Genomic DNA, 12,091 nt, shown 5'->3' with positions numbered 1-12,091 from the left:
TGTGGAGTCAAAGTCAAGACTTCATTTACCTGACATTGTCAGGGAGTGATGCTTATTTTCTCAGATATGTTATTCACTTCCAACCTTCCACAATCAAATACTCTGAATAGGTACACTTTCTAATTGTCTACAATCGTTATCATCCTTGCATCATTTACTGAGCATTCATAATCAATATCTACTAGGTTGTGTGACCCTGGGCAAGTTATTAACCCCCTTCTTTGTCTTAGTTTTCTCATCTGTAAAATGGTGTTCATAATACCTATCTCATGAGATTTTTTTTTAAGATTAAAAGGATGATTACATGTAAAATAGAACAGTGCCTGGCACACAGTAAGTATTTAATATGTCAGGTATAATTATTATTATTCCATATTATGCATTAGAATGTCTAAACTACTATCTGCATGACTAATGATGACAGCCCCTGTGAGAAAGGGCCATCTGTCAGAGCCATGTAATCACTGGTACAGATATGTGCAGAGGCAGAATGTGGCTCCTTACCTAGGTAAGGCTGGGGCATGCCCATTCAGGCCTCCTTGTAATGTCAAGGCTGGAACTTCCAGGCTGCTGAGGTACTAGGTGGGGTGCTAAGCAGAGAGCACAGCTAGGTGTAGAGCAAACAGCCTTCCTTACCAGCATGGTAACATATGGACTCCTATCCCCCATTCCTGTTCCTGGAATCTAGACACTGCAGAAGTTCAAAATGGAGACTTGAGGGAAGGTAGCCTGATTTTTCCTAATTCTAGAAATAAAGGAAAACCAGATACAAAAAGTAATGTCCTCAATTTTCTATGTAAAACAAAACAGCAAACACCATACTTAATGGTAAAACACTAGAATAATTCAAATTATACTGAGAAAAATAATATTTTCAATTTGGAAATTATTCTAGAGACTGGTCAAAAATTAGGGTAACAAAATTAAGAAACAGATTTTGGCTTAGGAAAAAATTATAACTTACAGATAGGACTAAAGAGTCTACCTAGAACATGCAAAATAATTTAACAATGATGAAAAGAATTTACTTACAATAGCAACAAAATCTATAAAATCTCAAAACAAACTTAAAAAAGCATAAGGCCTATATGAACAAAACCGTAAAATTTTACTGAACAGCATTTAAGAAAGTCTGAATAAATGAAGACATATATTATGTGTATAAACAGGTAATCAATGCTGTAAAAACATAAATCATCTCCAAATTAGCCCATATATTGAATAAAATTATTTTCAAATTTAAAACCCTCACTAAAAATATTGCAACTTGGCAAAGTTCCATCTGGAAGAACAAATGCACAAGAATGATCAAGAAAACTTAGGAAAGAAAGAACACCAATTGGTATGAAGTACACTACAAAGTTACAATAACTACCACAGTATGATATTGCCTCATGAAATAGAAAAAAAGATGTGAGAGGCCGAGGCAGGCAGATCACAAGGTCAGGAGATCGAGACCATTCTGGTCAACATGGTAAAACCCTGTCTCTACTAAAATTACAAAAATTAGTTGGGTGTGGTGGTGCGTGCCTGTAATTCCAGCTACTCGGGAGGCTGAGGCACGAGAATTACTTGAACCCAAGAGGTGGAGGTTGCAGTGAGCAGAGATTGCACCACTGCACTCCAGCCTGGCAACTGAATGAGACTCTGTCTCAAAAAAAAAAAAAAGAAAGAAGGATGAACAAAACATATTTTGGCACCCTCAAACAGGCTTGCTTATATACAGGTGTTTAACGTATTACAAAGGTAACAGGACAAGAATGAATGGCTTATTTAATTAATGGTGTGAGGCCACAAGCTACATAGGGATTAAAGAAAGAGATAGCAGCCATAAAAAAGAATGAAATTGTGTCTTTTGCAGCAGCAGGGATGGAGCTGAAGGCCATTATCCTCAGTGAATTAACTCAAAAAATCAAATACTGCTTGTTTTTGCTTATAAAGTAGGAGCTAAACAATGGGTACACACAGACATAAAGATGGAAATAACAGACACTGGGGATTCCAAAAAAGTGGAGTTTGGGAAGGGGGTAAGGGATGAGAAGTTACCTACTGAGTACCATGTTCACTATTTGGGTAATGGGTATGCTAGAAGCCCATTGTCCACCAGTACACAATATACCCATGTAACAAACATGCACATGTACCCCCATATCTAAAATAAAATTAAAAAAAAAAGAAAATGATATACATGACCACATACCAAATAGAAGGCAAATTTATAGTTACAGAAGAATATTTAAGACATTGTATGTAATTTTTGCATAGAGCAAGGCTAGGAAGCCACAATAGATTTGAGTTAAAAAAAAACAACAACTGGTTATCCCTTAATAATTCAAAGTAGCAAAAAAAAAAAAAAAGACAAAGATATATAACAAGTAAAATCAAAGAGAAGATAAATAGTTCTTAAACATATGAAAAATGCTCAGCCTCACTAAAAAAGAATGAAAAAGTAAAATAAAAAATTTTTTGCCTCTAATTTACAAACATTAAAAACTGAATGCGCTGCAGTAGAAGCAAGGATGAGGAGGAATGGGCACTTTGATACATCAGCGGGGAGAGTGCAAATTACAACAGCTTTGTGTGTGTGTTTAGGAATACATTTAAAAGCTTTAGAAGGCACTAACACACACCAAACACACCCCACTCAGTGGCTGCTGGAGGGCCAAAGTCATACAGGGAATTTAACCTTCTCCAGATTTTTACAACATTTTCACAATGATCACACTCTGAGAGGAAAATACTTTCACATTTTAAAAATCAGCTACAGAGGGCCAGGCATGGTGGCTCACGCCTGTAATCCCAGCACTGTGGGAGGCCGAGGCGGGCAGATTATGAGGTCAGGAGATCGAGACCATCCTGGCTAACATGGTGAAACCCCGTCTCTACTAAAAAAAATACAAAAAATTATCTGGGTGTGGTGGCACGTGCCTGTACTCTCAGCTACTCAGGAGGCTGAGGCAGGAGAATCGCTTGAACCCGGGATGTGCAGGTTGCAGTGAGCCAAGATGGCACCACTGCACTCCAACCTGGGCGACAGAGCAAGACTTGGTCTCAAAAAAAAAAAAAAAAAAAAAAAAAAAAACCAGCTACAGAGACTTTTTGAGAGCTTAATGAGAAGTTCGAGAGGTCTTTGCAACTATTATTCTAGCTTCTTGGCAATGTTGTTCTAGGCAACTCAAATTACTAGAAAACTGAACCCCAAATAAATGAGGTATATTTTAAAACTGATTTCCTGTGGTGAGCCTGATGGAAGAAATGATGCTTCAATTCTATTACTTTGTCCTAAAAGTATACTTTCATTTCCACCAATCATTTCTTTCTTTCTTTTTTTTTTTTTGAGGCAGGTCTTGCTCTGTTGCCCAGGCTGGAGTGCAGTGGTGCTATCATGGCTCACTGCAGCCTTAAACTCTTGAGCTCAAGCAATCCTTCTGCCTCAGTCTACCAAGTAGCTGGGGCTACAGGTGTGTGCCATCAGGCCTGACTAGTTTTTAAACTTTTTGTAGAGATGGGATCTTGCATTGTTGCCCTGGCTGGTCTCAAACATGTGTCATCAAGTGATTCTCTTGCCTCTGCCTCCCAAAGTGTTGGGATTATAGGCATGAGCCCAGCAATCATTTCTTATAGGCTGACTGGTTTAAGGAAGTGGGAGAAATAGGTAAGAAGGTGAAATCAACATATAAATGGCCTAGCCGCTAGACTAACATTTGTCAAACTGTCCATTTGTAGGTAGTGAAATAAATATAGTGGGAATTAGTGGGCTGTGCATTATTTGTAAACAACATAACTGAACAGTATAACATACAGGAATGCAAGCATTAAGCCCTGCAATGGCAAGTACAGCTTTATGAAGTTTTCCTCCACTAAGTAGGTAGTATATTTAGCAAATATTTTTAAAGTCCCTAGTATGTACCAGGTGCAGATACAGCAATAAACAAAACAGAGAACCATCTGCTATCATGGACCTTACTTTTTATTGGTGGGGGAAAATCTATTTACTTATATTTACTTGTTTAAAACGTTAAGGAGAACAGTAAATCTAGGTGGGAGGATGGGTATGAATGTGGTATGGGTATGAATATGGGTATGTACATATACACTCATCTTAAGACTTGAGAGGGAAAAATCAGAAACTATTTGGGACATGTTCAGTTTAAGATGTCTATTAGACATCTAAGAGAAGGAGATGTTGAGTAAGTAGCTAGATCTGTATATGGGGGAGGAGGGATAACTGGAATGGGTTCATAAAATAGGTGGAAACTGTAGACAGAAAATATGAACAATTCTTTCTGTGGAATTTTGCTAATATGAGAGAAAAGGATTAAAAGCTGGAAAAGAAAATAGAGACATGAAAAATAACCATCAAAAAGGGAAAAAGTAATGATGCCTGAAAGCAAAAAGAACTACTAAAGCAGTGTCCTTCAGTAGGCCCTGACTAAGAACTTAAGTTTACCCACAGCACCAAGGGAAAGGCTTAGTTTATAGGGCACAATGCAGGTAGGTGGGTCAATGCAGTGGTGGAAACCTGTGAAAATCCTCTTCTACTTGCCTCTATTTTCTGAGTAAAACCAAAACCAAGGTTATCAGCTGAGAGTAAAGATAGCAAAGATATCTTGCTTAAAGAGCAAGACAGTATGGTATCGTTCTACAGGAAACTAAAGGGTGAATATAATGGAAATAAAAGTATAATTGTCAGGTAGTACTAAGGATTTACTTGATGTGAGTGTCCAAGAAATTAAAATGAGACTAGTTAGCATGGCTCTGTGCTTTTCTCCAGACATGTCTAGCTGTAAATGTCAGGAATAGATGGCTGGATTTAACCTATGGTTTAGCCACAAGACTATGATACAGCATGAGAGGGACAAGAAAACTGTGGGTGCATGCAGGAATGATTATAAGGGCACAGTAATTAAAGTTGAATCTGGGTAAGGAGGAAAGTAGAAACACAAGAGAGATGAGAGTGAAAAGATAGTAGAATCAATGGCATAATTCTGATGAGGTAAAAAAATTGTTAGTAATTAGGGACTAAAGAAAGTGAGCAGGAAGGATAGGATACAAAGTCAAATAGTCAAATGCATGAAACTAAATTCTGAAGTGGTTCCAGATACTAGTAATGATGAGTTCTGAGAGAAACTATGGGAAGGAGTAGCTGAAGCAGAGTGGAACCAAGATCACGCGGGGGGGGGGTGCGGGGAGAACTAAAGCCACTGAGAGGCCAGGATGTGTGCACAAGGCAAAGAACATAAAAGTGTATTTCCAGCTGGGTAATCAATATTTAAAAGTCATTACTCCAGTGCTTTTTAACCTTCAGTGCCCATATGAATCACTTGGCGATCCTGTTAAAATGCAAATTATGATTCAGTAGGTTCCTTAACAAGCTCCAACGTGATACTGATGCTGCTGCTGGTCCAGTGCAACAGCACATGAACCATCTTTTGAGGAGCAAGGCTCTAGTCTGAACCTTCTGAATTGTGTCCATGAAGCTATTTATAAACTGTTTCTATGACTCAAAGATAGTCAAAGGTTAAAGAATATTTGTATAGAGCCTTTTTAAAACTTTCATGGTCTTTTATTTTCTCTTTTCTATCATTTACTACCTTCTTAGTCATAAACCAACCTTAAATTTTTCACCCTCATTTAGTCATCCAGCAAAAGCAAGTATGCGGCAGAGTCAAGATACTGTCTTACTACTTATTTTACCAAAAATTCTAATGTTCTTTTTAAAAATACGTGATAATAATCTGCTAATTTTTTTATGTCTGAAAAATAAATTGCTGTGATGGGTATCAAAAATGTTAAGTAGGCCTTGGGCCAATGAAGGCAAAAACATGCATTAACAATACTGCTTCTACTGGCCTGTATTTAGCTTGACTGAATGAATGGTGGTACTGAATACCCTTTCAATGTATATATGCAACTCTACATAAGTTGTAGTGGCAAGAAGCACCCCTTTACTCTTCCTCTTCCAGAGGAAGAGCAACTGGGTCGGCTTTTACTTTAAAAAATGGTTTTCAGTAAAAACAATGTAATTATCATTATCAACAATGAACATTAAGCACCTATCAGTATTCTGAGAACAGTTTTATGATCCTAAATATTCTGTTTGCTTCAGACAAATTTTTTTAAGTATCATTACCTCAAATACCCTGAAACATCTTAAATATTGAGACTCTGCATAGTGAATGTATAGAGTACATTTATATTCACTTTATAGGATCTAAAATAAAATGTCAATTAAAAAAATAGTTCATGATAGCTACCATCTTCGTTCTATAATAACAGACTGTTGCTAAAGCCATGGCTGGACTATGACCCCAACAAAAAACAATCTATTTATGAATGTATACTGGGTGTAGTTTCCCTTAACACACAGTAGGTAAAAAGATGGGACTTCCTACATTCATCTTTCATAAAATTTACTTTGCCTTTTTAGGAGGACTGATCCTGATTATGAACAATGGATTTCTAACGCATGAGCTACTAAGAATCCATATTGGTGCTGAGCATCATATTGAAACTCTGTGCCTGTAAAGTACTTGTTCCTTTCCTGTTAACAGTATTTCTCCACAAGCATGGGTATACAAATCTTACTTCCTTTAAATGGGAGCTATAGTTTGGGATACGGACAGTTGTTCAGAAAAAGAACTGTAATAAGCAGAGATGTCAAGCAATGGCATCCTCTGAGAAGAGAAATATTGAGGGTATGATACAGTACTAAGTATTCAGGCAGGAGCAAGCAGCAAAGACTTGACGGCACATAGTGTCTATACATGTTAGGGAAAAGTAGGAGAGAAAGCAAGAGAGGCAGACTGAGAAGAATCATGAGCTCAGGAGTCAATGGTTTATAAACAGAGTAGAGAATTGATCATTACAGGGGACAAAAGATAAGGACGTGATGACTAGCTAGAATAGCTAGGTGTGAGGGAATTCTGGTAGTGGCTATGTATGACTACTCACCCAGATTGCTCCTACGACTACCAATTTGGAAACCATGTTGTACAAAAGTGATTCTGGGCCCATGAAAAGAGTGGACAGAACAAGAGATAAGCGAGCCTGAACCAAATTGAGCCAATGAACTCTCATCCCTAGGAAACTTCAAATTGAGTTAAAGAGAATCTCTGCTCTCCTGAATGGTATATGGACTTGGGAGCTATGGACAATGGCCATTTCCCAACATGGAGACAGGGAAATCAAAAACAATGGTCAACAGGGAGAGAGAAAAATGAAACAGGCATGAGAAGAGAATGGGAGACAATGAGAGAAGGATGGGAGACTGAGAAACAGAATTTCCCATGTTCCCTCCTTAAGAGCTCTGAGCTCTGGTTCCAGGCTGACCCAGCTGGCTCCCTGCCCTCACGTTGAGACACATCTGAATATTAAAATAATAAATTGTCCTTTTGTTTAAACCCATCTAGGTAAATTTTTGTCATTTACAACCAACTGTAAAAGTTAGGAAGAAAAAAAACGGTATGCCAGTCAGTGTAACCAGAAAAACAAAAACTACACTAACTACACAGGGCATAGGGAATTCAATGTAGGGACTTGGTTACAGTAAAGAAAGAGCCCCCAAAAACCCAAAGAAGAGATGGGGTATAAACCCAGCAATTACAAACAGCAGGAAGCTGCTACCACCCCTAGGCTGGAAAGACGAGAGGGAAAAAGGTTATCAGAGCTCAGGAACCAGACCACTTGGGCCTGCCAGGCAGGGGCTGGAGCCAGAGGAATGGAGAACACACAGTCAACCCAAGGAGAAAAAGATCCTTGGTTTTTCTTCTCTTTCAGACTCCTATTTCCCGGTCCCTGCCATTAGCAAACATAGTGTGAAGCCAACTGGCAGTTTATATGAGTTACAGTTTTCCAAACAATTCTTGGGTCTACTCCTTTATCTTTCCCCACAAGTATAGCCTATGGCAGAGGTGTCTGATCTTTTGGCTTCTCTGGGCAACACTGAAGAATAACTGTCTTGGGCCACACATAAAATACACTAACACTGACAGGTGATGAGCTTAAAAAAAAAAATTTCATAGTGTTTCAAGAAAATATATGAATTTGTGTTGGGCCTCATTCAAAACTGTCCTGGGCTACATGCAGGTCGCGGGTTGGACACGTTTGGCCTAAGTCAACTTCTGACAGCAGGCTCAGGTCCATCCTCTCCACTTGGTGTGCCATAGTAACACAGAAATTTATACTTAAGATTCGAAGAAAAGGAAGAACATTGTTGTTTAGTATCCTATACTAAAAACGACTGTTTCATGCCTAGAATTGGCTAGTTTCAAACCTATTAAGCAAAGAACAAATCCTATAGAGAGGGCGGCAAAGAGAACTCATTAAACAGGCCAGTGCAGTGGCTCACACCTGTAATCCCAGCACTTTGGGAGGCCAAGGCCGGCAAATCGCCTGAGCCCAGGAGTTCGAAACCAGCTTGGGCAACAAGGCAAAACACTTCTCTACCAAAAACACAAAAAATTAGCCAGGCATGGTAGTGCACGCCTGTAGTCCTAGCTACCTGGGATGCTGAGATGGGAAGATCATGCGCCAGGGATTTGGGGGCTGCAGTGAGCTGTGATTGCACCACTGCACCCCACCCTAGTCTACAAAACGAGACCCTTTCTCAAAAAACAAAACAAAATGTTAAAACAAAGTTATCAGGACCAGCATGAGTTACCTGTTTTACCCATCATTATTGTATACACTTAAAACTATCAAAAGTAAAACAGAATACAGATAGTCTTACTGACAGTAGTTGCTAACAAAAGATTTCAATATATCCACAAAGTATTATACCTGTAGCTTGGCTGAAAACTATTAATTAATAATGTGATTCATGAGCTCTATCTCTGATTTGGTATTTTAAAAACACACAGAACATAAGGATCAATATGCTATACACAGTAAATTAATGATGTCAGCAGAAAAGAGCAGTCAGTGGCTAAAAAGATTCATTAAGCAATTCGTTGTAAACAATGACGAAGATTTCCAGTTATCTCTTGTCTTCATATTTGACTAATTTCTAGTTGTTAATGGGCTACAGCCACAGAAGAATAATCCAGCTAGATTCTTCAGCTTTCAGAATATAATTTTTAAACAAATAAAAACCCGAAATAGTAAGATTACCTAAAGTTTTTAGCTTTTCACTCATCTTAATTTTTTCCTTTGCATATTAATACAATGGAAATATCACTATTTTAAATAATAACAGCTAATATTTGTTGACTATTTCTTACCAGTAACTATTTCATTTACTCTTTACAACTGAGGAAAACACAAAATGCCCAGTGGTATTTTTTCTTAGTTAATAATTATGGGAAAGTCTAGAGCACTTTCCACATTGCCAGGCACTTCAATGCTTTATATTTACTAACTCACTGCTCACAGTAACTTTATGTGATTGGTATTACTACTCTCATTGAACAGAAAGAGAAACTGAGACATGAAATGGGGAAGTGGCTTGCACAGCAAGTTAGTAGCAGAGACTTGATTTAACTTCCAGCAAGCTGAGTCAAAGTTTCTGCTCTTACCATGCTTGGATACTGTCTCTTAATTGTTTCATCGTTAACTACAATTGAAATCTTAAAAACTACTGTCTTTCAGCATGCTAACCACTTCTACAAAGTTGGGTAATATTTATTTTTACTACACATATTTTTTAAAAAGTGACAGAGACTAAACGGCAGAACAACAAATCCAGTTTCACTGATTTTCGCATCATCACTAGTAGGATGGACCTTCTAGCATTTTCCATTTAAACTATCCAAAACTTTTAATGCTTCTCATCCCTTTTATAAAACTTACCAATAGTAAGGTCATGCACTGGCTGAAACCTCTTGTCTGTAAACTGTAGCAATAAGCATGATTTACCAACACCTGAAAGTTAAAAAAAAAATAAATAAGAGACAAAATTAAGATACTTTACAAAAAGGACATGGAAAAGAGGCAGCCAGGGTTTCTGGTGCACTGTGAATAATCTACCATGATTTACTCAGTACTCTAATTTCTTGCAAAATAAGAGGACTAACGATTTAGGTGGAAGCTGTAATCCAATCTAAAGTACATTTTCACCCTTTCTTACACATTCAATATTTCACTGTGAAAGATAAATGTGGCAGCTAAACTCACAGACGACAACTAACCAGGTCCTTCTGGTAGCCTCTACTACAGTACTGTTTTTGTGCAGTTTTGTTTTTTGTGTAACAGTGAAAATATTTAAAGCATAGTAATAGTTCACTTTATCATACTCCCTTATGAACAAATAAGCCAGCAATAAGTGTCTGATATCTACTTTTCCGGGAAAAGCTCCTTGCTCTGTTTTCTCGCTAATTCATTCCACAAGCGAATGGAATCTGAATTGCATTCCTTCACTCTATTAAAATTGACCCCATTACGGTCATGAATAACTTCCACATTTCTAAATTCAAAGGAAAATTTTCTATATTCATCCTACTTGCCCTCTAAAGAAAATTGGATACTGAATACCATACCCCCTTCTTACTCATTTTCAAGTCCTCTAAGAAACATTTCCTCATCCTCATACTAGACAAAGGCTGCTTAATTGATAGCATCCTGCACTTCTACAAAATACTAAAAGCAGTCACCATTCATTCATTCATTCACTCACTTACTCAGTCTTTATTGAACGCTAAGTATCACTGCACTAGGACTTGAAAATACGGTAGTGTGAAAAACCAACATGGTTCCTGTGTATGGTGCTTACAGTCTAGTACAACAGGTAGAGAAATTAAACAAAATGAATACTGAAATAATATAAATATGAATAATTTGAAATAATTATAATGACTGATTTGAAAGAAAATAAAGTGCTACGAGAAACGGTAACAAACTTGGTGCTGTGGCTCAAGCCTGTAATCCGAGGACTTTGGGAGGCCAAGGTAGGCCTTGAGCCCAGGAGTTCAAGACCAGCCTGGGCAACAAAGGGAGACAGTCTTTTAAAACAAAAAAAAGACAAAATAAATAAATAAATAAATAAAGATGGGTGTGGTGGTGCACATCTGTAGTTCCAGTTACTTGAGAGACTGAGGTGGGAGGATAGTCTAAACCCAGGAGTTCAAGGGTGCTACGATCACACCACTGCCCTCCAGGGTAGGTAACAGAGTGAGACTCTGTCTCAAAAAACAAACAAATGATACTTAATTTAGACAAAAGGAATGAAGAAAATCTTTTGTTTGTTTGTGGTTTTTTTTTTTTTTTTTAGATGGAGTTTTGCTCTGTCACCCAGGCTGGAGTACAGAGGCATGATCTCAGCTCACTGCAACCTCCGCCTCCCAGGTTCAAGCAATTCTCCTGCCTCAGCCTCCCAAGTAGTTGGCATTATAGGCGCACACCACCATGCCCGATTAATTTTTGTATCTTTAGTAGAGACAGGGTGTCACTATGTTGGCCAGGCTGGTCTCAAACTCCTGACCTCAGGTGATCCATCCCCCTCAGCGTCCCAAAATGCTGGGATTACAGTCATGAGCCACCATGCCCGGCTGGGATGGAGAAAATCTTTCTGAAGAAACGACAGTGAAAAGAAACTGGAATTTCATAACATGTGATCTTACAGTTTCCTTCTTTGTTCTATTACAAAAGGCCCAAAGTCAAACTCATTTTATCCAATTTTTAACTCTTTTGAACAGACTTTCAGGTGTAGGACAGAAGACAAACGAACAGTTTTTCTAAGTTAAAAGAGTTGGTTATCGAGCATACCAAAGGAATTTGCTCTATGTCCAAAACCTAGCATGAAAGAAAAATTATCTTTTAAAAGGCGTGAAAGTTCAAAATAGGTGAGCGATTATTTAACATCCCCGATTTTTTCATGTGGTATAGAAAAAATATATATAGTTAGAAATCACAAGTTTTCTTGAGGGACTTCAAGAATCATCTAAGAGTTTGGTAATCATTTAAGTGATAGAATAACCAGAAAACCCTTTCCCACCTCACAAGAGAGAATATGTATCACTCTAGTAATACTAATCTCATTCTGACTAAGTGTTGGTTAAATACAGAAAATGCTTATTTCTTTGGTTCCTCATTTTCAGGATTCCATATTCTTCTTCTTCCTCTTTTTTTTTTTTTTTAATTAAAAAGAGGTAGGGTC

General features: G+C 37.8%; 1 protein-coding gene across 1 annotated transcript in view; it reads right to left on the bottom strand.

Moving 5' to 3' along the window:
* RAB2A (RAB2A, member RAS oncogene family) overlaps nucleotides 1-12,091 on the bottom strand; it is a 92,186-nt gene that overhangs the window by 54,917 nt on the left and 25,178 nt on the right. The window contains exon 2 of the mRNA XM_003256019.4: nucleotides 9,790-9,861. Within this exon, the coding sequence (XP_003256067.1) occupies nucleotides 9,790-9,861 (72 nt within the window). The remainder of the gene's footprint in view (nucleotides 1-9,789; nucleotides 9,862-12,091) is intronic.

Source organism: Nomascus leucogenys, chromosome 16, assembly GCF_006542625.1.
Source record: "Nomascus leucogenys isolate Asia chromosome 16, Asia_NLE_v1, whole genome shotgun sequence".
Taxonomy (NCBI): domain Eukaryota; kingdom Metazoa; phylum Chordata; class Mammalia; order Primates; family Hylobatidae; genus Nomascus; species Nomascus leucogenys.
This window is presented reverse-complemented; position numbering and strand designations above follow the sequence as displayed.